We start from the raw sequence: 26,396 nt of genomic DNA, 5'->3' as shown, positions 1-26,396 counted from the left end.
CTCGTTCCAAGGATTCGGGAGACACCCCGAAGAATCAGTGTAAGCATTTAATTGTAGACTCCGAAGTTGTTCAATCCAGTATTCTCGACGTTATCCCTGCCCAGTTTAAAGACAGCAAAATGAAGGACGTTTGCACATGGACATAGCACAGTGAGTGGACTCTAACCTGGCTAAAGTTAACCATTAACAGCTACGTCACATATCAACTAACTCGCGCCCAAAGGGCTCATAGAGTCATTGACTCATTATCCAGTACAGTGAGAATGTTTCACTTTTTGGAATTACAGTGCACGTCATTTCTAATTATTGACTAGAAAATCTCTGACTATATACGCACCTAAAACTGTGTGTAGTGATGAAAGAGCAGACTTACAGACCTGTAACTGTGAGAGACTTTTTGCATTTTCCTGTTAAGTCTGAGTCTTTTAAGGTAAACAGCACAGGGCTCTGTGGAACTGTGGGACTGGGTCCTGGCCAGGCTTAACACAGGCAGCTAGTATCCTCCTCTCTCTTTCGCTTGCTGTTTGTCTCACCGTAACATTTCCCTTTCCCTCTCTCTCTCTCGCTTTTCCTCGCTCAAACATGTACAAAGACTCCTTTAGAAGAAGCCTAGTCTCCCACAGAGTTAGAATGAGCGTAAACAGAGAGAAAGAGTGGGAAAGTAAAGAAGCACCAAGGAACGCAACGCAAAAGGAAACCCAGCTCTGGCACAGGGGGGCAGTAAGTGCTGCTGAAGAGACTAAGTTACAATGCTCACACACATACACACCTGCACACACAGAAAAGGTTACTAATGGATAGTTCATTTTACTTGACAAAACAGCATTAACAAGGATGGATTTCTTTTGCTGGCCTCTATTAAAATTCTTTTAAAAAATTTGTCCACAATACTTTCTGCACAGGAGTACACATCAGTTTCCCTTCTAATAAAAAGAAGTCTATAGCAATGTATTCACATATATAAAAAAATTATTGGTTTATACAGCAATGTCAGAAGTTTTTAACCCTCAGCATCAGCCGGGCTCCAGTCTACAGTGCATCTGAAATTAGAACATGTGGGCAGCTATAAAAACTTACCAGAAGGCACATAAATAAATATTTGAAAACATGCTTTACCTCTTCTATAACCTGAATATTACTATGCTCAATCTTGATCAAGACACTTGGGTTAAATCGTGACTGAATGTTAAGGCGTGACTTTGTGTGGTGACACACATATTACACTACAAAATGTAAACACTGCCAATGTGTACGTCAGAGTTAAGATTATTCCTGTTTGGTAAAAAGATTGCATAATACTAAATACACACTGGAGACCACCTTCACTTTGTTTTTAAATAGGGGAGAAATAAAGGTTAGACAATGTATCATTTATCCTTATTTGTCAGGGAAACACTGAGTAAATGGTCCCACGTTCCAAGATCTTATCAACCCAATATCCAAATATACTAGTGCATGACCCTAGTATATTATCCTCTATCAGAACCATCAAAACACATTTTTGAGTGGGTTGAGCAGGTGACCCGTATGCCGAAAGGCTACTGCAGGATCCCTGGCACACTTCTTTATTTATCTGTTAAAAAAGGATTCTTTTACATTTAATTTATAAGAAAAAAACATTAAGCTTAATCTAGATAAAGCACAAAAAATATTTTTATGTTTTGTATGTCTTATCAGAATTAATCATTTATATTTCTTTCATGTATTTGTCCAGTAATCACACATTTGAAAAGTCAGACTTACGTTTTCACCTGATTACGCAATAGACACAGAGTGTGCAGCACACATCCGGGACACTCAGGTTCTCCCTCCACACATGCATCTAGTCAGCATACCCTTTGAGTGTCATGGTGTCCCCATGGCAACCTATATTTACACCACTTGACTGCAAAAGAAGGCAGATCTTAGTCCAGTAGCAGCTGTGGATTGGAGAGGCATGCACACCCAGGGTGAGTGACCCGGAGAAACACCAGTGAACAAGAGACAGAGTGTGGAAGACTGAAATTGGACATATGAGCCAAGTAAAGCATTTGTTTGCAGTTGCTAGTCACAAAACCTTCTAATTCAGCATATGTCTTGATGCTCATATTACTATCAATGTGCTTAACCCCCACCGCATCTCAATGCCAGCTTCATCCTCTATATTCACAGTCTCACCGCTGCCCCTCTCACTACAGCAAAGTGAAAATTACAAAGCATAGAGAAGCAAATGAAAAAATGTCAACATTTATTTTTGAACCTCTGATTTTCTTAACAGACATACAAACAAATGTGTTGCCATAATAATGGTCTAGGCTTGCAGGCAGCATACAATCATTAGCTCTCCTCAGACTGATAAATCATATCCGGTTTTACTGTCTCATTTGCACAAATGCAAAATATTTCACTAAATTTGCATACAAGCTGTAACCTTATTACATATTATAAATAGCCCTGAATTTGCAAATAGTCTGAGGCTCCAGTGTTAATATTTTTAGCTTGTATGAAACTTTAATTTACCTGATTATCAAGTCCTGACTTCTCCAAAAGAACCAAGTTAGGGCTCTGCAGAGTCTGATCAACATGTGTGCAGAGACCGTAATAACCCGTGGGAGATTAACAAAAAAAAAAAGAACACACACACCACACACACAACACCGCAGGTGCTAAATGATTTGTTACTCATGGGATCAATTAGGTTGCTTACACTCTTAAACAGTTAGCTAACGCAATAACCTCAGATGGAACCAGCAACCAGTAATCCACGGTTGTGGTCAAACTGTCTTTTTTTTTCTTAGAGGACGGACTGAAAGGACATGAGGTATCTAAAAGGCAGTCCTGCTTAAATTCTTTAAATGCTAATCAAAGCTGGTTCAGTGCTTGAGCACAGGATGTACCAGACCAGCTTTTACAAAAGGATAATACCATCCCACTGCATTAGCTACATTTAAAGGTTATCAATATTTTATAAATGTAACAATTATTTTCTACAGTTAGACTGGTGCTAATTTATATTTAAGTATGGACAAGAGCAACTATTCGTATTGTAACAACCTTTTTGTTTCGCTGCTATTTCTAACATGTAAGGGAAACAATATTTTTTAAAAAGTTGATGTTTTTTATAGCCTGCATAAAACATGGCAAGAATGCACAGGACAAAATATTTACAGCTGTCTCTGAGTGATCTTTGGGACATCACAAATTCACCACAGCCTTTTGCATGTGCAAGCGTTTAGCACTGCTAAAGTATTCGTCTGTCTCCTTTTGATTTTTGCTTCACGTCATTCCTTGACCTCATGGAAGACCTCAAGGAAAAAATGATTAGGACGTAGGATGTAATTTCACCAACGATTTAACCACAACCCAGAGTATTTATTTCACAACTAAAGAGAAAAATCCACCTACTGTGGATAGCACCACTACACATCAACCCTCTTTTTTGTATTCATCTCTTTTGACATATATAGTTATCATGTCTGCTTGTGACCAGTGACTAAGAGACATGCTGTAAACAGTTTAGCACAAAACATGTACCAAGACAACCACAATTCTCCAAATACAGGAACAGGAAGCTGACTTAACAGACTGTCTGCAGAGCTGGAAAAATCATGCCAGTTTTTTCCTTTTCTTATTTGGTCTTTTTTGAACATTTATTAACTGGCCTGTTCCCAAGGGCATTTCACTGTGTTCCAGCTACATTGTGGTAAAGCTCACGGGTGGCAAACAGACCAACAGAAGTAAGAGAACAAAAAAAGACAATAAATGGTTAGTAAGAAAGAGAGAGAAGAGGGAATCTCAGGTGGCACAAAGCCTTGTGTCGAGGGGGAACAGGGGGAAAGGGAATAATAAGGGTGGAGCAAAGAGTGGAATGTAGAGGAACAACAGCAGGAAATAATAATTAGTTTATTCTCTATTCCCTAAGCTGCTGCTTGTTCAATTAGAGAGAACTCCTGCTGTAGTGACAGGACGAAAAGAAGAAGCAAAAATTAAAAAATATAAATATATAACACAAATCAATGAAAAGCTTCAGAAAAGCTGAAAAGTGAAATATTATCACAGCATTTGTGGGGAGAAAGTACAAAAGCATTCATTCATAACTTTTGGCAGAAAGCCATGCCTTAAAGGAAGGTTTGCCAACGTGAAAAAAGACTGCATGCGCTCCCTTCTGATACCCTTTATGTGTTTAATAATAATAGCTTAAAAATGTCACATGTTGGTAAATTACTGATATAATTACAGGTTATTCCTTATCTTTCTCTGCAATGAAGGCAAAAGCAGGGAGAAACATTCCAAGGTTAAACATGTGCAAATCTATCACATTGAACACTCCTCTGCTTTATCACATCAGCTAGATGAATCCACCCAGCTTTAGTCACACACATGCAGTCCGTCTGTCTTCCTCTGTGACAAACACACATACCACAGAGACTAACACATGACAGCAGGCTTCCAGAAATAAATCTGAGCAGTGCATAACAGCTGCATAATACAGGCAGATACAGTGTACTGTAGATACTGTCAAATATACAAGCACTACTTTGTTGTAAGGTGTCTGCTAGTGCTTTTTTTGCAGGGGGAGGGAGGGTGGGGGCAGAGGTTGACAAGTGGAAGAAAACAGAGTGGATAATGTAGTGAACCTAAGGATCACGATAGTTTATAAATAGGGCCAGTCTAGATGTCTGAAGTGTCACTGATATAACGAAGCATTGTGCTGGAGTAACTATCTTATGAGCATAAGTGCTGCCTGATAGTGCGCTGCCCAAGGACCGATTAATTTCATCCTACTGTGCCTGGCCTTGTAAAATGCACTGTTGTTGTTAATTAAAGGAGTAGCACTTCCAGTTAATTTAATTAATAAGCTAACTACTTCACATAAAGATTATATGCCATTCTTGTGCTTTTGAGCAAATATACTCCATCAGCGTGTGCTGAACAGGCTTGCAGAAGCACTGCATCCACACCCTCTCTATTTTAAACGGGATGGCCTGAGAGCTAGATGCAGACATTACCAGATACATACTGCACTACTGCCAACAACGCATAGCCTCAAACGCAACCCTCTCTCTCCCATCTCAGCTTTCATGAGTTAAATTTAACTCATCATAAAAATAACGTCCAGCTGTTACCATGTACGCCCTTTGCTAAATATGCGCACTGTATAGGCTTCCGAGCAAAGACAAAAAGAAGGGAACTCCCTTAGTCAGCAGCCCTGAGCTAGTGGCCGACCACATGAACCTTAATACTTTATGAAGTGGGTGTGAGGTTTGGAAAGGTTACGTCTGCTTCTGTCTTAAAATCATCTGAGACACCAGCTAGGAAAAGACATACAGTAGGGCTGAACGATATATCGCATTTGCGATAATATCGCGACATGATCAAGTGCAATTTTCTAACCGCAAAGGCTGCGATTATACTCTGGACATGTCCAAATTCATGGGCTGCATCCTCCTGAGGCCGCATTTGTAGACCGATTACGTCACAGCGACGCGCCGAAGGCTGTCCAAATTACTACCATATCCCAGAATTCATAGCGCGGCCCAGCCACACTCCAGTTTCCAGCAATGGCGGCCGCTACTAAGTTTTAAAATTACTCATACTAATCTTTCTGGGTCACAAAATAAACTTTTAACATATTTTCAGGCGAGAAAGTAGCTGTGTAAACATCAAATATCTGCTCGGTTTATCAAGATATCCCATATTTGCAAAAGTGCTTCGACGTTTTCAGAGGCGTCTGCTACCCACCAGCTCGACAGCTAACCGAGAGCTCGAGGGTTACTGATGCGGCCGAGAACGGCACAACTCCCGGCACATCATTTTCAGATCACCGCGGAGTTTCGCTGCTCGGGTTAAACGTAATATATAAGTCACTTAGACAACCTAAAAATGTTATTGTTGGGCTTTTTTCAGTGTTTTGTTTGTTCGTGAGTAAATCGGTTTGGCTGAGATTAAAGTTATTAGATTAGATAAAATAAAACTTTATTAATCCCCCGGGTGGGTTCCTCCTTGGTTTTCACACAGCTGACTAAACGTCAAACAGAAAACTGATTAAACAGAAGTATGAGACAGTCGAGAATTTACACCAGTGTCTGGTTATATTTTAGATAGCAAGAAGCAGACGGCCGAGTTTATTAAACTCCACCGAGACAGCGGTGACGCTAATCAGAACTAGACCGTCCAATTTCACGCCTTTAAATTTTAAAGGCGTGTTTGTGTGTGTGTTTATACAATTGCTATTATGTTTGCACTTTATGTGTAATGTTACTGACTGCAGAGATCAGTAAGATGTGTGTATTTTTTATTTATTAGTTTTATTTATTTAATATTATTTTTTAATTGAATGACTGTCTAGTAGTTCACAGATGTCGAAAAACTGAGTGTGGTAAAGCCACTGATTTTTTTTATGTATATTTCTGCAATCTGCACATTGTACTGACTTTCATTTTAATGTTTACACCAGGGTTCCTTGTCAGCACTTTATGCTCAGATGTTTGTAAGCTAAAAATAAACTATTGTGTATGTTCAAATATACTGTTGTGATTGAAGAAGTTAAATAAAAACGTCAGTCATCAATTCATGCATCACCTCATGTCATCATAACAGAGGTCTGTCTTCCAGGAAAGAACAGTTTAAAATTAATGTAATATAGTATTGGCCATACTATATGATGTATTGCTTGTCTTTGTTTAATAATACAGAAGACAAAGACCTTAAAAAATAATCGCATATCGCATCGCAATCGCAATATTGGGGCAAAAAATCGCAATTAGATTATTTTCCATAATCGTTCAGCCCTAACATACAGTATGCTAGCTTAGATTACTCTTAGTCTATCTATACGTGTGCAACACTAATGGCATTCAAATGCTATGCAAACAGTCAAACAGTAAGAATGGCATTTGAGGTCAGCGGACACAACTTCAAAGTAACGAACGTTTTTGACTGTAGCTAGGCGAGACCTCTCTTCATATACATCACTTATTAGCTCACACAGACATCCACATAGAACAGGACAGGCAGCATGGCATGCAGTAATTACCTCTGGGTGTGTGTATTTGTATGCATGCATACAGAATTTATCTGTAAAATCTCCAACCCCATCTTCCTGGGGGTGTGTTTTTGATTGGGCACCAAAACAAATAAACCAAAAAAACTGCAGATGTGTTTAAAGTAGGATGTGTGGCCCACCAGCGATGAAGCACATGGCAGCACAAATCTGGACGTTGACGGTGGTAAGGCTGTTTTAGTTTTTTTGCTCTTTGCGCTTCAAGAGGCCCTTTGAACAGCTAATAAGTGGGACCAAATGTGAGGTTTGGGTGGATGATTGTTACTGGGGACTGAACCATGTGACCAAAGTAAACTCACAAGGTTCTGACGTCACATGCATCAACGGCGTCTCAAGAAAAGAGAAAAGAATTCTTATTAAACTTCTACCACCTCAGTAAAACACTTTGAAGGATGGAAGAAAAGAAAAAAACAAGTGGGGAATTCTGTAAATTTGTAATTTACTTTAGTGATTCTGCTTTAATTAATTCTCCATTTATTTAAGCCACTCTGCTGTTTCCTTATTGCTTCTGTGGGGTCGTGTACTAACCATAAGACCATGAAATAAAGCCATATTAAACAGACGCTTCTGCTCTCAACCTCGCTCGGCACACAAACAAGTACAGAGGCAGTCGCTTACTGACACACAAACACCCCAGGTCCAGACATGCAGAGGAAAACACCAGTGTGCTCATTAAGACTTCGAGAAAGAGGACTAGTCTGGTATAAATACAATGAACACACACTAAAAAAAGACGGTGAGGTTAAGTAATGAAAACTATTTTGCTTCAGATGAGGACACATGTTGTCGAATGTTCATCCTGACTTTTTGTAACGTTCTCACTGGGAAATCATTTGTTTCTATTATTCAATTCAATTTCATTTTATTTACACAACAACTGTCATCTATACATCTTATATTGTAAACTGCAGACCTCACAGTATTACAGAAACAAACAAAAACAAGCACAAAATAAGCCAACAACAATCAAACGTTATATTCATGCCTAATTAGACTTTCTTTAAAGCTTAGGAACTAAGGCCTTATTCAGTCCAACTTTGCACTACTGATAAAAACAGGCTTTGTAAGCACTGATACACAATCAAACATGCACATGCTCAGATTTCACTAGCCAGGTACAAAAGTTTAAAAAAGAAAAAAAAGAAGAAAAACAATCAACGGTCTCTTCCCAGACTGTTTGACTGTGCTGCATGTTAATGCAGTTTTATGAGCTGTGTTTCACGAGGGCGGCACTACGTAGTAAAGTAGCTACTCCCTGTGTGATGACGAAAGAGAGATCACAGAACAAAAGTTGTCAAGGTAGATTTAAATGGGAATACCTGTCACATAAAGAGCAGATAAAAAGCCATTTTGCTTCCACTGCCAGCTACCTCCGTGACCTGTGCGCTTTATAATTTGGCCAACAAGCACTTAAGAGTCTGGATTCACTGTAATTAAGAGTATCTGGTTAAAGGAACCTTTGCTTTAAAGGTCACAGCAGGAGAAAAAAGAAAAGACCAAATTTTTATTCACCTCATCAACACTATCAAGTGTTGCTGATATTTCCCCTGAAGAACATCACATTTTACTGTTTATACGATAGTGAACTATTACTACATAACTACAGCACATGGACGATGGCATTTTTATGGTGTCCCGCTGAGTAAAAGGTATGACTCATCTAAATTAGATCAGAATTGACAAGGTCAACGACAGGTGCTCTCAAGTACACAGGTATGACCATAATTAGCACCCAAGTACCACATAATGATGCTGAAGGACAGAGCAGCTCACCAGGACATTGCACACTAATTTTCTTTTGCTGACCACCCAGTAAAATACAAAACAAAAAAAACAGACACTGACTATTATGACATATTATTAAAAACATAGGCAGATGAAGGCTATAATTTGGCCTTTTATATCTTGCCTTTCTACCCCTGGACAACAAAAACAAACAGACTGGTAAATATAAATCAGCAATACTGCTTTTAGGGTGGAAAACACTTACTTTTATCCGCTTGTAGCACAACAACATGTGAAAGACTAAGACCTGCAATCATAGTGTGTGGACTCTGTCGTCAACAATAGCATGTTTTGGCATTCAAATGTACAGTAGATGATAAGGAGTTACTTGGTATGATTTGTTGGAGTGTGCCCTAATATAAGTTCTCATAACATGTAGGATAATCAGGTTGCATTTAGTTTATGTTTGGTTTTAAATGGCAGGCTCAATATGCAACTGGCGGCCCCACCCAAACTACACAATTAAAAGGAGCCTTTGGAAAGTACAGTTCACAGTTGTTGCTGTTCCAGCACCAGATCTTGATTAATGTCTCTCCATGAAACACCAAGGACACAGTTAAAATATTATGTGCTTCTAAGCCGCTCATGGTTTTTTCTATGTGTGTGGCAAACAGACTGGGCTGCTGGAACACTCTCTGTTGTCGGTGCTGACTATAGGCTGTGTGTTATTACTGGGCAGTCATATACACTTGAATGGGCAACGGGCCTATCTACAATAATTCATTGCCGTGAAAACAAACTTATAACAAATAGCACCCTATAATATCGCGGGAACATTAGAACCGAACCCATTAGTAGGTTATGGCTTTCATAGTAAGACTAGAAATTAGAGACTGTTATTCAGCCAAGACGAATTCCCAGCTGACATTATTACAATTATCCAGAAACTTACGTAAACAATCAGAAGAAAAAACACTCACACGAACTGAGTTGTAAATAGTCTGGCGTGTCGAGTGTTTGTTTAGAAATGGGCTACTTACCCTAAAGGCGGCTTTGAGGACGCGCTCATCGCTGAGACTGCCTCCAACTTGAGATTAGCGGGGCTCGCTCCCAAAATGCGCTGTTACTCAGACTCGGTGGCTAACCATGATGTTGTCACCTGCGAGTTTCAGCATCATACTTACAATAATTTATAGTCGGCAAATTTTCTAGTATAACTCTAACAGGGAAAAACTGTCTATAAGAGTGCACAACAAGTGACAGTGTGCAAAGATGAGTCAGTCTGCTGTGAGCTGAAGCATACCGGCCGCAAAGTGTCCCCGGAGGCTAGCAACGACCTAACAACATTAACACTATTGCTCACTATTTTTAAGTTATAGTCTATCCATGCTGAACATTCTTACTGAGTCATTCGGACTGAGTAACTTGTCATATCCACTTGTTGTAATCTTCGTATCCCTTCGCGAAGTTGTCAAGTCAACTGAACCATTAAAAAGACTACCGGGATGTCCTTCCAAACTAAAGGTTTCCTTTTAAAAACGCTCATTTCAAAGTCTTTCCGTCTTTGTGCGACTCTAATGAGGGATATATATTAGCTCCACAGAAAACATCTACGTTATAACTGTGCTATTTTCCCTACTGTACCTCGCGTGAGGACAGTCTTGTAGCGCTTAAAGAGCATTAACGCTTTTATTTAGAAAGGAATCCCAAGCGATTTCCGTTATCTACATACTCTTACTTTGCCGAGATTCTCTTCAGCCCGCTTTCGTCAGCAGATCTAATGTCAATCATCCTCATCGGGACTTCATTCAGCGCCAACTGGAGAGCGTCGGTACAAATACCGTATAGAAATAGCCTACTACCAAAACACAAAATATAACAACATAGCGTGTGCACAAACAGCAATATGAACTCCAATTAACACACACACACACACATCTATCTATCTATCTATCTATCTATCTATCTATCTATCTATCTATCTATCTATCTATCTATCTATCTATCTGATGTATTATTATTATTGTTATATTTTGTTTGATGTCAGGTCTACAGCCGCCAAAGTCTGAGTCGTAGCTTCTAGGTGATAATACTTTATTTAAATTCTGCAATGACAATTCAAACCTTTTCTCCCAGCATGCTTTGTGCCACGAGAAAGTGTAGACATGTAGTCAAAACTGTCCACCACAAGAGGTCACCATAGACCATACAGTAATCACTCAGCGACTCTACTTTAAACATTATAAAAGTTATAGGTCTTATTAGGTTAAGAGTAGACTTTCTGTGGGTACACTGGCTATACTAAACGGTTTATAAAGATATTTATGTGGAATGTATGATATGAAGCAGAGGAAGAAGAGGAAGTAGTAGAGGAACAAGATGAAAAAGAAAAAGGAAAGTGAAGCTGGACGTGTGCAGGCTAAAACAAAATAACAATCAAACAAACAAACAAACAGTATTTGAACAATAATAACAAGTCCACCTATAGCCACAATAAAAATTCCTCTTTAAGCCTTTAAGCTAAAAGAAAAAAAAAAGAAAAACTGCAGTCCTTTTCTCATGATGTGAATAAGGTGTGTAACCACATGTTATGTGTTGTTTGCCAGATTTGCTTGATAGTTGTTTGGTAATTCTCACTTCTAGACAAACAGGAAACTCTATTGGCACCTCTATTTCTGCACACCTTGTACTTGCAGACTTTAAGAGTGATAATTCATCTGTACACATCTGAAAGCATCACATGAGGAGCTGTGAAGCGTAATTCCTGACTCTACTAATTTGAAGAGCAATCAGTGAGATATCACTAAGTCAGGTGAATACATCAAATAAATATTCACTGTCGGGGTTAATTTAGTTTTAAATCAATTCAATTGTACTCATATAGCACCAAATGGAAACAACAGTTGACTCAAGGCACTTACGATGGTATATAGTGACACTGGCCTGGTGAACTTTTAGACTCATAAGATTTGTCTTATATTAGTTGCAATGGTGATTTAGGTCAAGTTTTCATAAAGCAGTAGAATCACTTCGATTCGTGAGAAGGAGTGACAAACATTCAGAAGAAAAGACTACCTATGACAGCTCATAAGCAGCTCATAAGGAAACTGTGTCCAGGTCTGAGTCTTGCACAGCAGGACAAATCCACAACTAATATCATATCAAGACCTAGATGCAGGTCATCCTGTCCAGATTCATTCACAACAGCCTGATTTTTCTCGACACGATCTGCAGTCTTTATTTAAACAGATCATCCCCCCCAAACTACTGAAATAACTCTGTCAAAGCTAAACTATTTCTTAAAACATACTTGCCTTTACCGTTGAAACTAACGATTGAAAAACTTTTTTTTTCAGTTAAATGTGAAACAATGACTGAATTCTGACTATGGGTGTGAGTGAGCCATTATTTTTCAGTTAAGGCTGACATTAGATCAGATTAAAAATGGTTACAGTGTGGGAAATTCAAGCAGAGTTTCTTTGAAATCTTATTAAGCATTTCTTATCCATTAATAACAAAAATAAAGAAATTCTTGTCTTAAAAAAAGGGAGGCTGCTATATTCCATCAGTAGATTAAAATGTTACTAAATAATTACTCAAACACTGGAATAATCATGAACTGTAGTACAAACTGTTTTTATTTAACTAAAAAACGGACTTGAGGGCAGATCACAGGTCCATCAATGATCTGTCTGATCTGTTTCTCCACATTTTTATCATCAGTTTCTGTCACCCACATATACTTACAGTTATAAAGATTTAATTGTCTTTATAATATGTATCTAAATATAATCATGATTATTAAAAAATTTAACATGTCCTCTGCCCATTGGATTAAAATGGTGTTGCCTTGGTGAATGCTGGGTTCTTTATTTCCCTACTCACCCATGTGCCAGGGTTACTACTCAGAATTGATTCAACTTACTCTGATGAGCTTTTCTTGGAACAGTTTCCTGTTCCAAGAAAAGCTCTGAGTTCAGCAACTGAGAGTTGCTGAACTGAGAGTTGCTGAACTCAGGGTTTATTTTTAAGCTGTTTTAAACTCAAAATTTGATGAACTTGTTTCCTGGAAATAGAGCCCAGAAAGCAAGTTTCCAACATGTTGATATAAATAACCAGGGTAATCCCTCGTGTGTGAGCTCCCCTAATATTGGAGAAGTAGATAGAAGAAGTAGATACAAGTTCATTATGAAAAGAGTGCCTGGTACACTGTGCAAAAATGGTAAATGGCCTGTATTTGTATAGCGCTTTTACTAGTCCCTAAGGACCCCAAAGCGCTTTACACATCCAGTCATCCAGTCATATCACTAAGTCAGGTAGGTGAATACATTTTGACAGTGTTTGAAATATATGCAGTGTGATGTTTTGCATGATTTTGGAAATATGTTTGCACTATAATGTGTAAAGCTTAAGGGTGTACACATTGCTGTAGGGATTTGAATCCAAAACACTGTCACCTAATTTTTTTTCTATCCTTGTACTACTCTGATTGGAAATTGTTTGCAAAGAACAAAGAACAACGCGAGGATCAGTGTCTCTCCAGAATCTGCTATATAGCGTTTTTTGTTATCTATGACCTTGTCTGCTTTTTCCTTCCTCTTTGTGACGTTGAGTAGAAGGTGGGCAGGGGTTCCTGAAGGGAAGCAGACTTGTTGACACTTATTTAATAATGCTTGGTGGCAATTCTTTCCCTTGCAATCAAGCGTTTGGGAGGAAGTATGTCATCGATCTGTTTGTTTGTCTGTCTGTTTGTTAGTTAGTAACAATATACTAGGCATAAATACATTTGAATACACACACAGAATGTTTCACAAAAAACACAGACTGAAATACAGACACAAATTCCCTGTCCTCCAGCCTCTCCTGCTCCCTGTTCTTATTTTCTTTGTCTTTTTTTGTGGCAGTTTTGGATTTTGTGATTATTAAGAACTTTTCTGACCTCAGGGTTACTCCCAGTTTTACTTTATTAGCTTGTATCTCATGTGTCTTGTCCCAAATTTTACTTCCTGTATGTTATTTCCCTGTGACAGTCCTCCTCCTGATTGCACATGTATTCACTTACAGGCGTGTCTGTCTTTGGTTTTATATGTGGCGTCTGTTGTATTCTTCAGTAACCTCACTTGTGTGCTGCCTGCCTGTTTCTTGGATTCAGTTTGCAATTTTTTTCCAGCATTTGGATTTTGTTTGGACTCTGCATATTTGGATTTTCCAACTTCCAAAATAAAGGTGCGTTTTCTGCGTATTAACATCTCCCTGTTCAGCATCTGGGTCCTGTCATTCCATACAATATGACACGTCCTGACCTTTTATGCCTTTGATCTCACTGTGGAAAGCATTTTTATCTCTTGGACCTATGCTCAGCTTCTTCTTTTTCTTTTTCTTTTTTTAAGCTTAGAGTTAACTTCATTCAGGCTATCGTTCCATTTCTTAAAAACACATCATGACACTGCCCAGATTCCATTAGACAGGGAAAAAAACAATTTCACTTCCTCACCGAAAAGAAAACTTTATTCACCTCAATGACTCTATCCATTGCTGCCGATTTTGTCTCGAAGAACACCGCGCTTTAATAGACCCCTGACGTGGAGCTATTACTGCGTAAATACGTTATATAACTGCACAGCACGAGTTGCATGTTTTTAGAGTTTTTCACCACAAGAGGACGATAAAGACCATGCATAAAATAGCAAGAATCGCTCTATAAAGAGTCATAAATATGCACCAGAGACGTACAACGAAACCAAGATCAAGGGAAAAAATATTTTAATATTATTAATATTTTAATAACAAAACAAAACAAAAAATCAAAACAAAACGACAATAAAGACATATGAAGAGAGAGAGATATATATGGAAGCTAAAATAGAATAATTTGTAAAAAAATCTCTAATTTGCCTTTTAATAGTGCAGCCCATTAAATAAATAAATAAAAACTTCATCCATCCATTGGTTCCCGCTTATCCTTTTCAGGGGGGGCGCTGAAGCCTATCCCAGCTGTCATAGGGCGAGAGGCAGGGTCCACCCTGGACAGGTCGCCAGTCTGTCGCAGGGCTAAATAAAAACTTTTTAAAATTAATTTTAATTAATTAATTTTTTAAGAGGAAACTCTTAAAGCTAACTCTGGATAGAAGTCCTGAACAAATGCTAATATTTAATGCGTGCACATTTCTTATTCAAAGCTGCAAAATGTGACAGGAAATGTGGCAAACCAAAAGATAACCAGATACTGCAAACCTGTCTGATTAAAAGAGATAAATAATTACCTTAACTTTAAGGAACTTTAAAAAGAGTAACATTTTATGAAACTGGAAAACACGAATAGCAATATGCATTTTAAAACGTTAATGACAAACTGTTTGGGCCTTTAAGCAAAAACTAACGGCTGTTTTCTAAAGGTGTGAAAATGTGTGTGTGCTGTTCTTGAATTATTTTTGGGTGTCTAGATGGTAAGCTCAGAGTTTAAACTGATAAAGATCTCACCCAAGGACGTACAGGAAACGACATCTGCACTTCTGCTTCAGTACTACTCATTATCAGACTGCAGCATTAAGACTGTTATTTATCTCTCCACATCTAAAGCTATCGTCGCATCAACAACAGAGGGGGGAAAAAAACGAGCCTTGACGCGTAATTCCTGACTCTACTTGGTTGGATTAGCCATCACTGAGATATCACTATGTCAGGTGAATATATTTTAACATTAATCCCGAATTTGGGATATTTGCAGTATAAACATTTTTTTGTGTTATAATGTGTAATGGTAAGTCTGTATGCATTGCTTTAAGAATTTAAATTCAAATGCTGTAATACGGCAAATACTTGTTTTTTTCTCTTTCCATATTTGATCTAGATAATATTTTATTTGAGAACACTGTGCTCGAAAAATTGTTTGTAAAAGTGTAAGAAATAAATGCACTGCTGCGATATCTTTGAAGTTCACCTTAATAAACCTTTTATATTTTCTTTGATCTGCAAACATGCATCTTCTGATTGAGACAATGTAAAAAATATTATTATAAAATGATGCTAATCATATAAAATACCCATTAATTAAAATGTCCATGTAAGACAAAATGCTAAAATAAAGAAAAAGACCATAATGAAAGGTTAGTGGTTTAATGTTTATAGGTTTATGGTGGTATTTGTGCTTTTAGCTTAATGTGATCTGGATTAAAATCAGCTACAATGGCGAACTAAAGTTTAAACTCTGTTCACATTCCCACAATTGGAGTACTTGTAATAACCAGCAGGTGGCTCAATAATCTCCGTTATCACTTGACTTAAACCTAATACAACAGAGCTAAACTGATTACTATTTGTATTTTTTATTTTTTATTTTTAGAAATAGAAAAAAACCCCTCCTTTCAAAAAAACTGACGTGACAGCAACAGTGGTCTTCAACTTACATTGCAACTTTTCTCACCAGTTTTGTTGTTGTTGTTTTTAAATTAAAATGCTTGATAATGTGTGATAATATAACCTAATTTGGATGGTTAATTTTTGTAGTATGTGTGTAAATAATAATAACAAAAAATAAGACTACTACTACTACTAATAAAACAATTATAATAACTGTCTTTACAGAACAGACCACACTGTACAGTTACGAGGACTATGAAAATGGTTTAGGCGACTACGCTCCTACCAATTTCAGTGATGTACAGGTCTTCAGCCAAGTGTTTCTATCCACTCTCTATAGTTTGGTTTTTGCCTTGGGCTTCATAGGTAGGTGTGTCTTCTACTATGGGAATGACAGTTGTGTTTACACATTGGAGGGAAAGTGTCAAAGGTATACAATTCTCGACTCTTTTTTTCTGCCAAAGGTAACGGACTAGTGGTGTATGTCGTGGTGAAGCATCGCAATCAGAGCAACCTGACAGACATCTGCCTCTTCAACCTGGCTCTCTCTGACCTCCTCTTTGTCTTCACGCTGCCGTTCTACTCTCACTATGCCAGGGTCGGCCAGTGGACTTTTGGAGACTTCATGTGCCGTTTGTTGTCCGGCTCTCACCAGACTGGCTTCTTCAGCAGCATCTTCTTCATGGTTGTCATGACGCTGGACCGTTATGTAATCATCGTGCACGCTCACAGGGTTGCACGTTATCGTACAATGAGGGCAGCCATCATTCTGACCGTGCTCGTTTGGACGCTGAGCTTGTTTGTCTCTCTGCCGGATTTTATCTTCACACAGGAAACAAAGAACGAGTCTGAGAAGTTTGGATGTAACTATCCCGAGGAGAAGAAAGTCTGGAAGCATTACAACCTGTTCACCACAAATGTGCTGGGCCTCGTGATTCCCATGCTGGTGATGGTAGGTTGCTACTCCAGGATCATCCCCACACTGGTAAACATGAGGACCGCAAAGAAGCACCGCATTGTCAAGCTGATCATCTGCATAGTGGTTGCATTCTTCTTACTCTGGGCTCCATATAACATTTCCCGTTTCTTGAAGTTTCTTCAGGAAAAAGGAAAAATCCTACGTGATCCCATCTGGTACAAAAATGTAAGGCTGTCAGTGGTAGTAACTGAGGCGTTAGCTTACACTCACTGCTGTCTGAATCCCATCATATATGCATTTGTGGGACAGAAGTTTATGAGACGAGCCTTGAAGCTGCTGAAAAATTTTGTGCCTGGCATCAGGAATCTTCCAGACAGCTCATTCAGGAGAAGCTCAGTTATTTCCAGGTCCTCTGAAGTCACCTCCACTTATATCATGTAGAAGGTGTAGGGAGGATTGCTTGACATGAATGTTTCACCCTGTTATTACTGCAGACCATATCCTATTCATGTTTCAGTGATTTGTTTTGTTAATTTGGTCACTCCCACTTGCCACATAGCAGTTTTCTTCACCTGTGTCTCACCATGTTGAATTTTCAGTATTGTTTTGACTGTAAGATTTCAGATTTAAAGGCTCATTACTTCTGAAATGATTGTAACCTGCTAGCACTGCTGTCTGCTTTACAGATTCTCAAGTCCTTTCTAAACTATGGAATGAGGGTTTTTTTGCTGGTGGTGTAAAATGAAACTATTTTCTTCATGCATGTTTTTATTCAACAGCTATGTAGGATAAACATATCGAAAAAGAAAACAAGGCATAATGGAACATTTTATACTTGTGTGCATAAAGCGTTTTATTCAAATGTATGCAAATACAGTGCTAGGTGTTAAAAGTACATTTTCACGTGTCTTCTGACATAATATTGGGTATTTGACAAATGATAAGGAACAACCTTTCCAGTGTGTATTTTTGTGTCAATTTTGTATACGCATGTACAGTATGCTGTATAGAGTTTTATATATTAGATTTTCTTTTTTTGCTTCAGTGATTATTGCAGGTATTTCAAAGGTTATACTAAATATATATATTATCTTACTTTATTGTACACATTTGTTATGCTTTTTTTGGCTGCTGTTGTTTTTGATTCCTTGGCTTTGCAATTTCTTTACCAGTGAAAGTGATTATATTCTGCAATACTCATCTCTCATCCTGATTTTACATGGTAGTTTCCTTAAGACAGTCACTGATATGTAACTTCTGTCGGTGCTGTGCTTTTGGAAACCGAATTTCCCAGAGGAACCCACCCGAGGGATTAATAAAGTTTTATCTTATCTCTTATCTCTGATATTGCATATTTTGAGTATAATAGTGTGTATTGAGCATGATCTCCTATATTTCCCTTTGTAACTGTAAAGAAAAAATCCTTACATGAAAAGTCATGAAAAAAGAGATTATTAAAAAAAGACAAGATATGACGTGAGACAGTTCCTAATTTATTTATTTGATACTTAACTGTTTTCCACCATAGAACATTAGTGTTGTCTGTTATAGGGGACCATTAGTGGAAGACCAACTAGTATAACAAAGATTTTATCAGCTGTGAGTTATTTTCAACTGAAGTTGAAGTAAAGATGAGCTGTGTAATTCCTCATGAGCTGAATGCTTTTTGCAGATGTTATATGAGAAGTATATTTGGCAAACAGTCTATTTTTGTAAAATCAAAGTAAGTAAGTTGCAGGGTAAGCAGAAACACCCTAAAAACACAATTCAATATTTTGAAAAGCATTAAAACTCAATATGTAATTCAAATACAAAGAAAAATGACAAAAATTAAAAAATGTAGGTTATTTACTTACTTTGGGTGTTTGCGTGTTGTTGATTTTTTTAATGCTATTTTTAAATTATACATCAGCAAGAGCAACAGAAACAGAAAAATGTAATGCTTATAAAGTAAAACAACCTGGGTGCAAAATGACTGCTAACTATGTATATTATTGACATTCTTTGAAAAAAAGAGTTCAGAAATAATCTTTTCTTCCATGTAAGAGTAAAATAATTTGGGGATTTTGTATTTACATGCACAGTATGTTTTTGAAACATTCAGAAAATATGAATAACAACTATTGTTAAACTCAGCAAAGGTTGTCACTGCACCCCCAAACGCGAGTTTAAACGCAAAGAAAAACTTAAGGTGAAGAAGCAGCAAACGTGCAGGAAAATGATGTATGGGTTGTATGGTACTTGAAAGAAAATCTACATTTACTTACTTTTTTCTCCAGTTGTGTTTTTAAGACAAACATTACCTGATAAATTACTTGTCTGGTCTGCACCAGGTGAACTTTGTCTTTAGGAAATCAAATCATTGTAATGTAACAGCATAGGTCAGAAACGATGAGATCGCCTGCAGTGGCTGTTAAACACAGAGATACAACCAGATTTAGCAATCTGAGGCACTGAGGCAGTGCCATAACTGGTCAGTGAGCTGCTAACCAGGATGTCACACACTTATTTCCTGTTGATTCATCTACCGGTAACCCCCCCCCCCCCACCCCTCAGACAGCCATCTCAGAAAATGACCATGTGGTTTGATTATGCGTCACTGAAATTCTACCAAAGAATTCAAACTTTTGAAATGTGCACCACTTTTCTAATTTTCCACCACAAGAGGTGGCAGTAGACCACACATACGTGTTTTCCAAGAATCAATCATCTCTCATAGAGTAAGTGGGTTGTGCAGCAATAAGTATATAAAAACGGGTATGTGGGGTCTATGTCATGGAGATGCACCACAATGACAACAAGAAGAGAAAATGATGACGAGAAAAGGAAGACATCAAGATAGAGACAGAAACACCAGTTTATAGTAATATTGCGTTTGACTCTGAATAGAAGTCTTTGAACAATTACTAATATCAGTCGAGCACATTTCTTAATCAAAGCTGCAACTTGTGATGTGAAATGTAACAAAGCAAAGACCAAAATATTAATTGCAGAAGTTATCACTCGCCCTTTCAGCTGTGAGTGAAATTATGCTGTTAAAATTAAAGATGTATTCATATTGAAAATTATTTGAAAAATAGTGCATTTTCTAAATAAGTTTAAGTAGAAGGAAAACTAAATATGGTGTAAACCTACATGCAAAAATCATGAAGGGTTTTAATTGTTTTTTTAAAAGCCAGCATTCAGTTTTAGAGGTGTGAAGGGGTGTAACCACATGCCATTCTGCTCTTTGAATTATTTTTGGCATTCTTGATGTCTAGCAGACATCTAGACAAGATAAAGATCTTACTTACAGGACATACAGGAAGCAACATCTGCTCTTCTGTTTTTTTTTACTGCTCATTATCAGACTGCTAACTATTTGGGTGTTAGTTCATCTCTGCAGAATAAAGGCATCACATCATTAAGAACGAAAAACAAAAAGGGGGGAGCCTTGAAGTGCCATTCCTGACTCTACCTGGCTGGAAGAGCCATCATTGAGATATCACTATGCAAGGTGAATACATTTAATAAGTAATCCATTGGTATCCAAATTGGTAATTTTGCAGTGTAATATTTTAATATTTTCTTTTAAATATATCCATGTTATTATGGTTAATGTCTAAGGCTGTACGCATTCCTGTAGAGATCTAAAACCAATAATACTGTAAAATATTATCTTTTTATTTCTATTTGATAGTTCTATTTCTATATTCTTCGAAAAGTCTTCACAAAAGTGTACAAAATATGTGTATAACCACAATGTTTGTGAAGGTGACCTTTTGCTGTCATCTACAAACATGTCTGTTGAGTTAGACAATATAATAAAAATAATATTTTAAAATTATGTTGATAATCTTAAATAATCTCATTACATGGATATTTTTGTAAAAATGATTATAACATAAAGAAATGGACGAAATGAAATAATCATTTTCAGTGCCCCAGGGTTCTAATAGTACACATTTAGACCGGGCTTATTGGCTTTTAGCCTCATATCACCTGTTTTTATTGTAGCTGATTTGGTTTAAATCATAGACAGTATAAAGGAAGTTTAAATCTCATTTTTCATAAAGCAGAAGCATCCGGTGAAAAGTGACGAACGGTGGCTTGACAGACGTACCTGTAACTACCAGCAGGTGGCAAAATAATCCTCATTATCAACTGACTTTGAGGGCCTAAACATACATAACAAAGGAAAATCATTTTCACAAACAGTAATCAGCACCAGTAACTTTTGAACTTTTTCCTGTGTTTCAATGAAAATGATTGAAACTTCATTATTAACATTTAATGCCGTGAGCACTCAAAGTGTTTGAATGCAGCGTTGTAGACAGGTGCTATATCCATTGTACATTAATATTCATGGTCTGTGTTGAAATACTACTACTATACTACAGCTACTACTACTAATAACAGCTCTCTCTCTCTCTCTCTCTCTCTCTCTCTCTCTCTCTCTCCCCAGACGAGAATGCCACAGAAAATGACACATACAATTATACGAGTTACTATGATGAAGGTGTCACACAAGATTATGCTCCTATCAACTTAACTGATATTCAAGATTTCAGTCAAGTGTTTCTTGCCACTCTCTATAGTTTGGTTTTCATCCTGGGCTTCATAGGTAGGTGTGTCCTGTTGTATGTTGGCTGTGAGAACACGTCCTCACTTTCTGGGGACAGAGATAGATTTCGTAAGCTGTTGACTTTAAGGGATTCAGGGGAAAGACTCTTGTATGTAGGTGTGTAACAGTGATGTAAGAAACACAAAAACAGACATCCTTATTTTACATGTAACAGTGTGACAGATACACTTATCGTGCCTTTTCTCACAAAGGTAACGGACTAGTGGTGTGTGTCCTGGTGAAGCATCGCAATCAGAGCAACCTGACAGACATCTGCCTCTTCAACCTGGCTCTCTCTGACCTCCTCTTTGTCTTCACGCTGCCTTTCTTCTCTCACTATGTCAGGGTTGGTCAGTGGGCTTTTGGAGACTTCATGTGCCGTTTGTTGTCCGGGTCTCACCAGATTGGCTTCTTCAGCAGCATCTTCTTCATGGTTGTCATGACGCTGGACCGCTACATGATCATCGTGCACGCTCACAGGGTTGCACGTTTTCGCACAAAGAGGGCAGCCATCATTCTGACCGTGCTCGTTTGGATGCTGAGCTTGTTTGTCTCTCTGCCGGATTTTATCTCCACACGGGAAATAAAGGAAGAGCCTCAGAAGACTGGATGTAACTATCACAACAAAGTCTGGGAGCGTTACAACCTGTTCACCACAAATGTGCTGGGTCTCGTGATTCCTTTGCTGGTGATGGTTGGTTGCTACTCCAGGATCATCCCCACACTGATGAGCATGAGGACAGCAAAGAGGCACCGCATCGTCAAGTTGATCATCTGTATAGTTGTTGCGTTTTTCTTGCTCTGGACTCCATATAACATTTCTCGTTTCTTGAAGTTTCTTCAGGAAAAGGGGAAAATCCCACGTAATGACACCATGGACAAAAATATAAGGCTGTCAGTGGCAGTAACTGAGGCGTTTGCTTACACTCACTGCTGTCTGAATCCCATCATATATGCTTTTGTGGGAGAGAAGTTTATGAGACGAGCCTTGCAGCTGCTGAAAAAGTTGGTGCCTGGTTACAGCAGAGATTTGTCAGACAGCTCATTCAGGAGGAGCTCAGTTATGTCCAGGGGCTCTGAAATCACCTCCACTTTTAAACTGTAGAAGTTTGAGGGCAGTTGTAACTTGTTTAACATGCAGTTTTCACGTGTTATTACTGCAGAGCATATCTTGTTATTGTTTTTTTGTTCATTTGACCACTTGTATTTGACACATACTGCAGTGTTTTTCACTACAGAGTTTGTGTTTACACCTTTAGATCCTATGATTACAAGGGAATACTTCATTTTTATCATAACATTTCAGATGCAAAGGCTCAAAACTTATCTCCAGTGTTTTTGAGACTATGTAATGCTGGTCCTTCTTCTGCTCAGGCTCAGTGAAACTTGCTGGTGCATTTAACTGAACCTGCTGTTTGCAGCATCCTGTAACAACAAGCTGACACAAACATGCAAAAACAGCATACTGCAACACAAACAAACCAAAGATGGCAATACAGAATGTTCTAGTCTTAGATGAAATAGAAATCCTTCAATCAAATGTATACCAATACGGAGCATTTTCCATATTCACATGTCGTCATTGATAATTGAATCTTATAAAATGATGTGGAGCAAACGTTCCAGTATTGGCAACATTGTATATATGTACAGAATAGAGCTTTACATGCTGGATACATTGTCCTTATTGCTTCAGTGACTTTTACTGTTGTGCCAGACCTTCTTTGAATGAAACCGGTGCATTTTCTTACTTTAATTTACATATTTCTATCTTCAGCCCCATTCTGATGTTTCACTTTTTGCACTTTTTTTGTTTGTTACATCATTTTATGGTTCTTTGCGTTTGTAATGACTGAGTCGAGTCAGACACTCCTTTATCTCTTTTGCTGATTTTATATGATAGTTTTCTTAAGACAATAAATGATAATGCAAATCTTCAGCTTACTTCAAATTAAAGTCATAAAGTGGTTTGTCATATTGGAGGAGTCCATTGTTCATTTTGAGAAGCTCTCTTAATTCTCTCTGTTATGGAAATGACAAATTCTGTACACAGTCAGAAAAAAGGATCTGTTAAAAAAGAAGTTCTGTGAGATAGTCCCAAACTAATTCATTAGATAGGTTACTCTTCACCATCACTATAATTTTTCTCGCCTGTGGAAGAGTCCAACTGAACCGTCATCTGAAATCTCGGGCTTTCAATTGAGGCCGCATGTAATGTCTTTTCAAAATGACAGGAGTTGCAGCTTCCACATTATGTCAACAGAGAAGGATACATGATTTTTTTGTTGTTGCTAAAAATCAAATTGATATCTTCACTTTGAGACCCTTAACTTTTCCTTTTAGCAGCACTTCAGAAATTCAGTAATTTTACTCCTTTCCAAAACCAAAATCATATTTGTTGCCCTTTGTAGTGGACAGCAGAAATAACTTTGGCATATTTTCAACCTATAATCATGTTTCAGGAAGTGAAAGTATGGATTTTCCTTAATATTGTGGAAGGAGAGTCAGATTAGAGCTGTCAAGACATTAGGTGGACATTAGAGTACAAAGGTGAAAGCTCAAAAGAGCACATACAGAGATTGTACCATGTATTGCTCTGACTTTTTTAGGCATTACAATTTCTAGAAGGGGAAATAAAAGCATTTTAAGTTGAATTCAAACACACATCAATTTAAGGTTTGATTTCTTTCTTCAGTTACCCTGTTGATTTATTCAGTTAATTATATTTGCTAAAAGTGCATTAAACTGTACCGTTTCTGTGTTTACCAGTTCAGTTTAAATTATACTGAAACTGGGTTGAAATCATTTTGTTGTTGGTGCTCATCTCTGAAGGCAGCATTAAAACTGAAATGAACGGGAAATATTCTTCAGCATATTGCTGTTGTCATATTACTGATGACTCAGATAACCTCTGAAAGGATTCAAATGAACTGGTTAGCCAATTCGGTAAGTCAAGACATGTTATTCAAGATTCACCAGCAGCCAACAGGCCCAGGGTCCTCCAGCATCTCCAGGCCCAGGACTCTCCAGCAGATACCAGGCCCGCCACCAGGCCACGGTCAGGCTCCAATAGCCCGAGACCAGGCTTCCTTATTAGCCTGCAGGCGGAACAGAACGAAACTTCAGTAGTACCATAGCCAGTTTTTGCTTAAACGATACCAACTATGGCTGGTAAAAGTGCCTACTAAATGGTAAATGGACTGATTCTTACACAGTGCTTTTCTACTTTCCCAGAACACTCAAAGTGCTTAACATTCTTAACATGCCACATTCATCCATTTACACAAGCACTTTCTTCTATGCTGTGTAAGTGCTTTCTACCTAACACTTGCACACATTCATACTCTGATGGATGCATGTTAGAGTAATTTAGGATTAATATCTTGTCCAGGGATATCTGGCATCCACACTGCCAAGGATTGAACCACCAACCTTCCAATCAGCAGATGACTTGGTCTACCTCCTTAGATGTCAGGAGAGCTTTCTAATACCTCTAAACAACAGAAGTTGCTATTGGATATGATGGAACAGATTAAAGAACTGCAAAAACTAAATGAAGAAAAGGATAAAAAAATAGCCCTCTTGGTTCCCAAGTGGATGATCTAGAGCAGTATACCTGTATGAATGGCTTAATAGTAAGTGGACTGGAGACCAAACACAGAACGTATGCTAGAGCTGTAGTGGCACAGGAAGTCAATGAGCCTACTAAAGCTGACGTCGACTCTTTGGAGCAACAAACTGTCAATTTCTTCAATGGCAAGTGAATAACTATTAATAGTAAAGACACTGAGGTTTGCCATTCTCTGTCTTCAAAAAGTAATAGAGTAAAACCATCTATAATAATAGGCTTTGTGAATAGAAAATCAAAAAGGACACTGTGAGCTGTGAGGAACCAGTGTCTACATAAACGAGCATCTGACAAAGAAAAATGCAGACATAGCATGACAAGCAGGAATACTAAGAAGACTAAAAACGGTGCAATCAACATCTACATCAAACTCAAAGGAACCCCAGAAGAACAAAAAGTTGTGGTCATTAAATTTGTTTCAGATCTGGATAAATATTAGAAATGAACTATGACAGGTTAAATAAAAAATATAATTCTCCATTAGGAATTCTTAACAATCAACTATACATAAGAATCATATAACATGACAAAATATGATGATAATAACTTTTCTTAGTAAAGTGAGAACCAACCTTCCCTATAAATAATCATTGTATATACATGATTTGGGACTAAAACCCTTTTAGTATACTGATCACAGACTATGAGTCTTGGAAAATGATATAGACCTTGAAAATAATTTCTACACCCATAAAGATGATCAACAATGTGAACGTTATACTAATGACCAGTTTAATGATGTAATAAGCTAGTGTGTGGAACACCTGTACAGATGAAGTTAAGAAAAGTCCATCAATACAAAAATTCACACCAATTTTGCTTTTCTAAGATCAGCTCTATAAATTCTCTCTTGTTCACGTATTACTTTTATCTGTTTATTTAATCACTTTTTTTTAGTGTTATTTCAGGTATTCAGGTTATTTTAGTTGTAACATTGTGTGTAATATAGTATAGTATGAAAATATCTTAGCTGACAGAAAAAGAAAGGGAGGGGGAAGTAATCATACAAGGACAGTCCAGGGCAAGGTTTGTGAAACATGGAAAACCCCGCCCACGCGCAGTGTTGAAAGCGCTACGTGGGTGTGTTGGTGAGTGTATAAAGTGCACAGGGTGAGTATGA

At 37.8% G+C, this 26,396-nt stretch overlaps 3 protein-coding genes across 8 annotated transcripts in view; 2 read left to right on the top strand and 1 right to left on the bottom strand.

Moving 5' to 3' along the window:
* The window catches only part of cobl (cordon-bleu WH2 repeat protein), a 67,032-nt gene extending 56,764 nt beyond the window's left edge, over positions 1-10,268 (bottom strand). For 4 of the 6 annotated variants that reach the window (XM_005743134.1, XM_005743139.1, XM_005743138.1 and 1 more), the window contains exon 1: positions 9,808-10,267. In XM_005743134.1, the coding sequence (XP_005743191.1) occupies positions 9,808-9,836 (29 nt within the window). In that variant the 5' untranslated portion in view covers positions 9,837-10,267. Of the gene's footprint in view, positions 1-9,807 lie in introns of all 6 variants that reach the window. The other 2 variants (XM_005743135.1, XM_005743136.1) reach the window with 2 other exon arrangements.
* Positions 10,269-13,788: 3,520 nt separating this feature from the next.
* On the top strand, positions 13,789-18,520 carry LOC102201354 (C-C chemokine receptor type 3-like). The gene is made up of 4 exons (XM_005743133.2): positions 13,789-13,993; positions 15,347-15,450; positions 16,352-16,492; positions 16,591-18,520. Exons 2-4 carry the CDS (start codon positions 15,444-15,446, stop codon positions 17,484-17,486), a joined length of 1,044 nt encoding a protein of 347 aa, XP_005743190.1. The 5' UTR covers positions 13,789-13,993; positions 15,347-15,443; the 3' UTR covers positions 17,487-18,520.
* Positions 18,521-20,534: 2,014 nt separating this feature from the next.
* LOC102194945 (C-C chemokine receptor type 2-like) lies at positions 20,535-22,753 on the top strand. Its single transcript, XM_005743205.2, has 3 exons — positions 20,535-20,541; positions 21,490-21,648; positions 21,861-22,753. Exons 1-3 carry the CDS (start codon positions 20,535-20,537, stop codon positions 22,751-22,753), a joined length of 1,059 nt encoding a protein of 352 aa, XP_005743262.2.
* The last annotated feature ends 3,643 nt before the right edge of the window (positions 22,754-26,396 follow it).

This window comes from Pundamilia nyererei, unplaced genomic scaffold (genome assembly GCF_000239375.1).
Source record: "Pundamilia nyererei isolate P.nyererei 1_Seehausen unplaced genomic scaffold, PunNye1.0 scaffold00128, whole genome shotgun sequence".
Lineage (NCBI taxonomy): Eukaryota > Metazoa > Chordata > Actinopteri > Cichliformes > Cichlidae > Pundamilia > Pundamilia nyererei.
Note: the sequence above shows the minus strand (reverse complement) of the source record. Positions and strands in the feature narration are given on the sequence as shown.

Coding starts and splice junctions, on each gene's coding strand:
- LOC102201354 (XM_005743133.2), top strand. Junction 16,493..16,590: donor TTTTGCCTTGGGCTTCATAG/GTAGGTGTGTCT, acceptor TTTCTGCCAAAG/GTAACGGACTAGTGGTGTAT.
- LOC102194945 (XM_005743205.2), top strand. Junction 21,649..21,860: donor TTTCATCCTGGGCTTCATAG/GTAGGTGTGTCC, acceptor TTTCTCACAAAG/GTAACGGACTAGTGGTGTGT.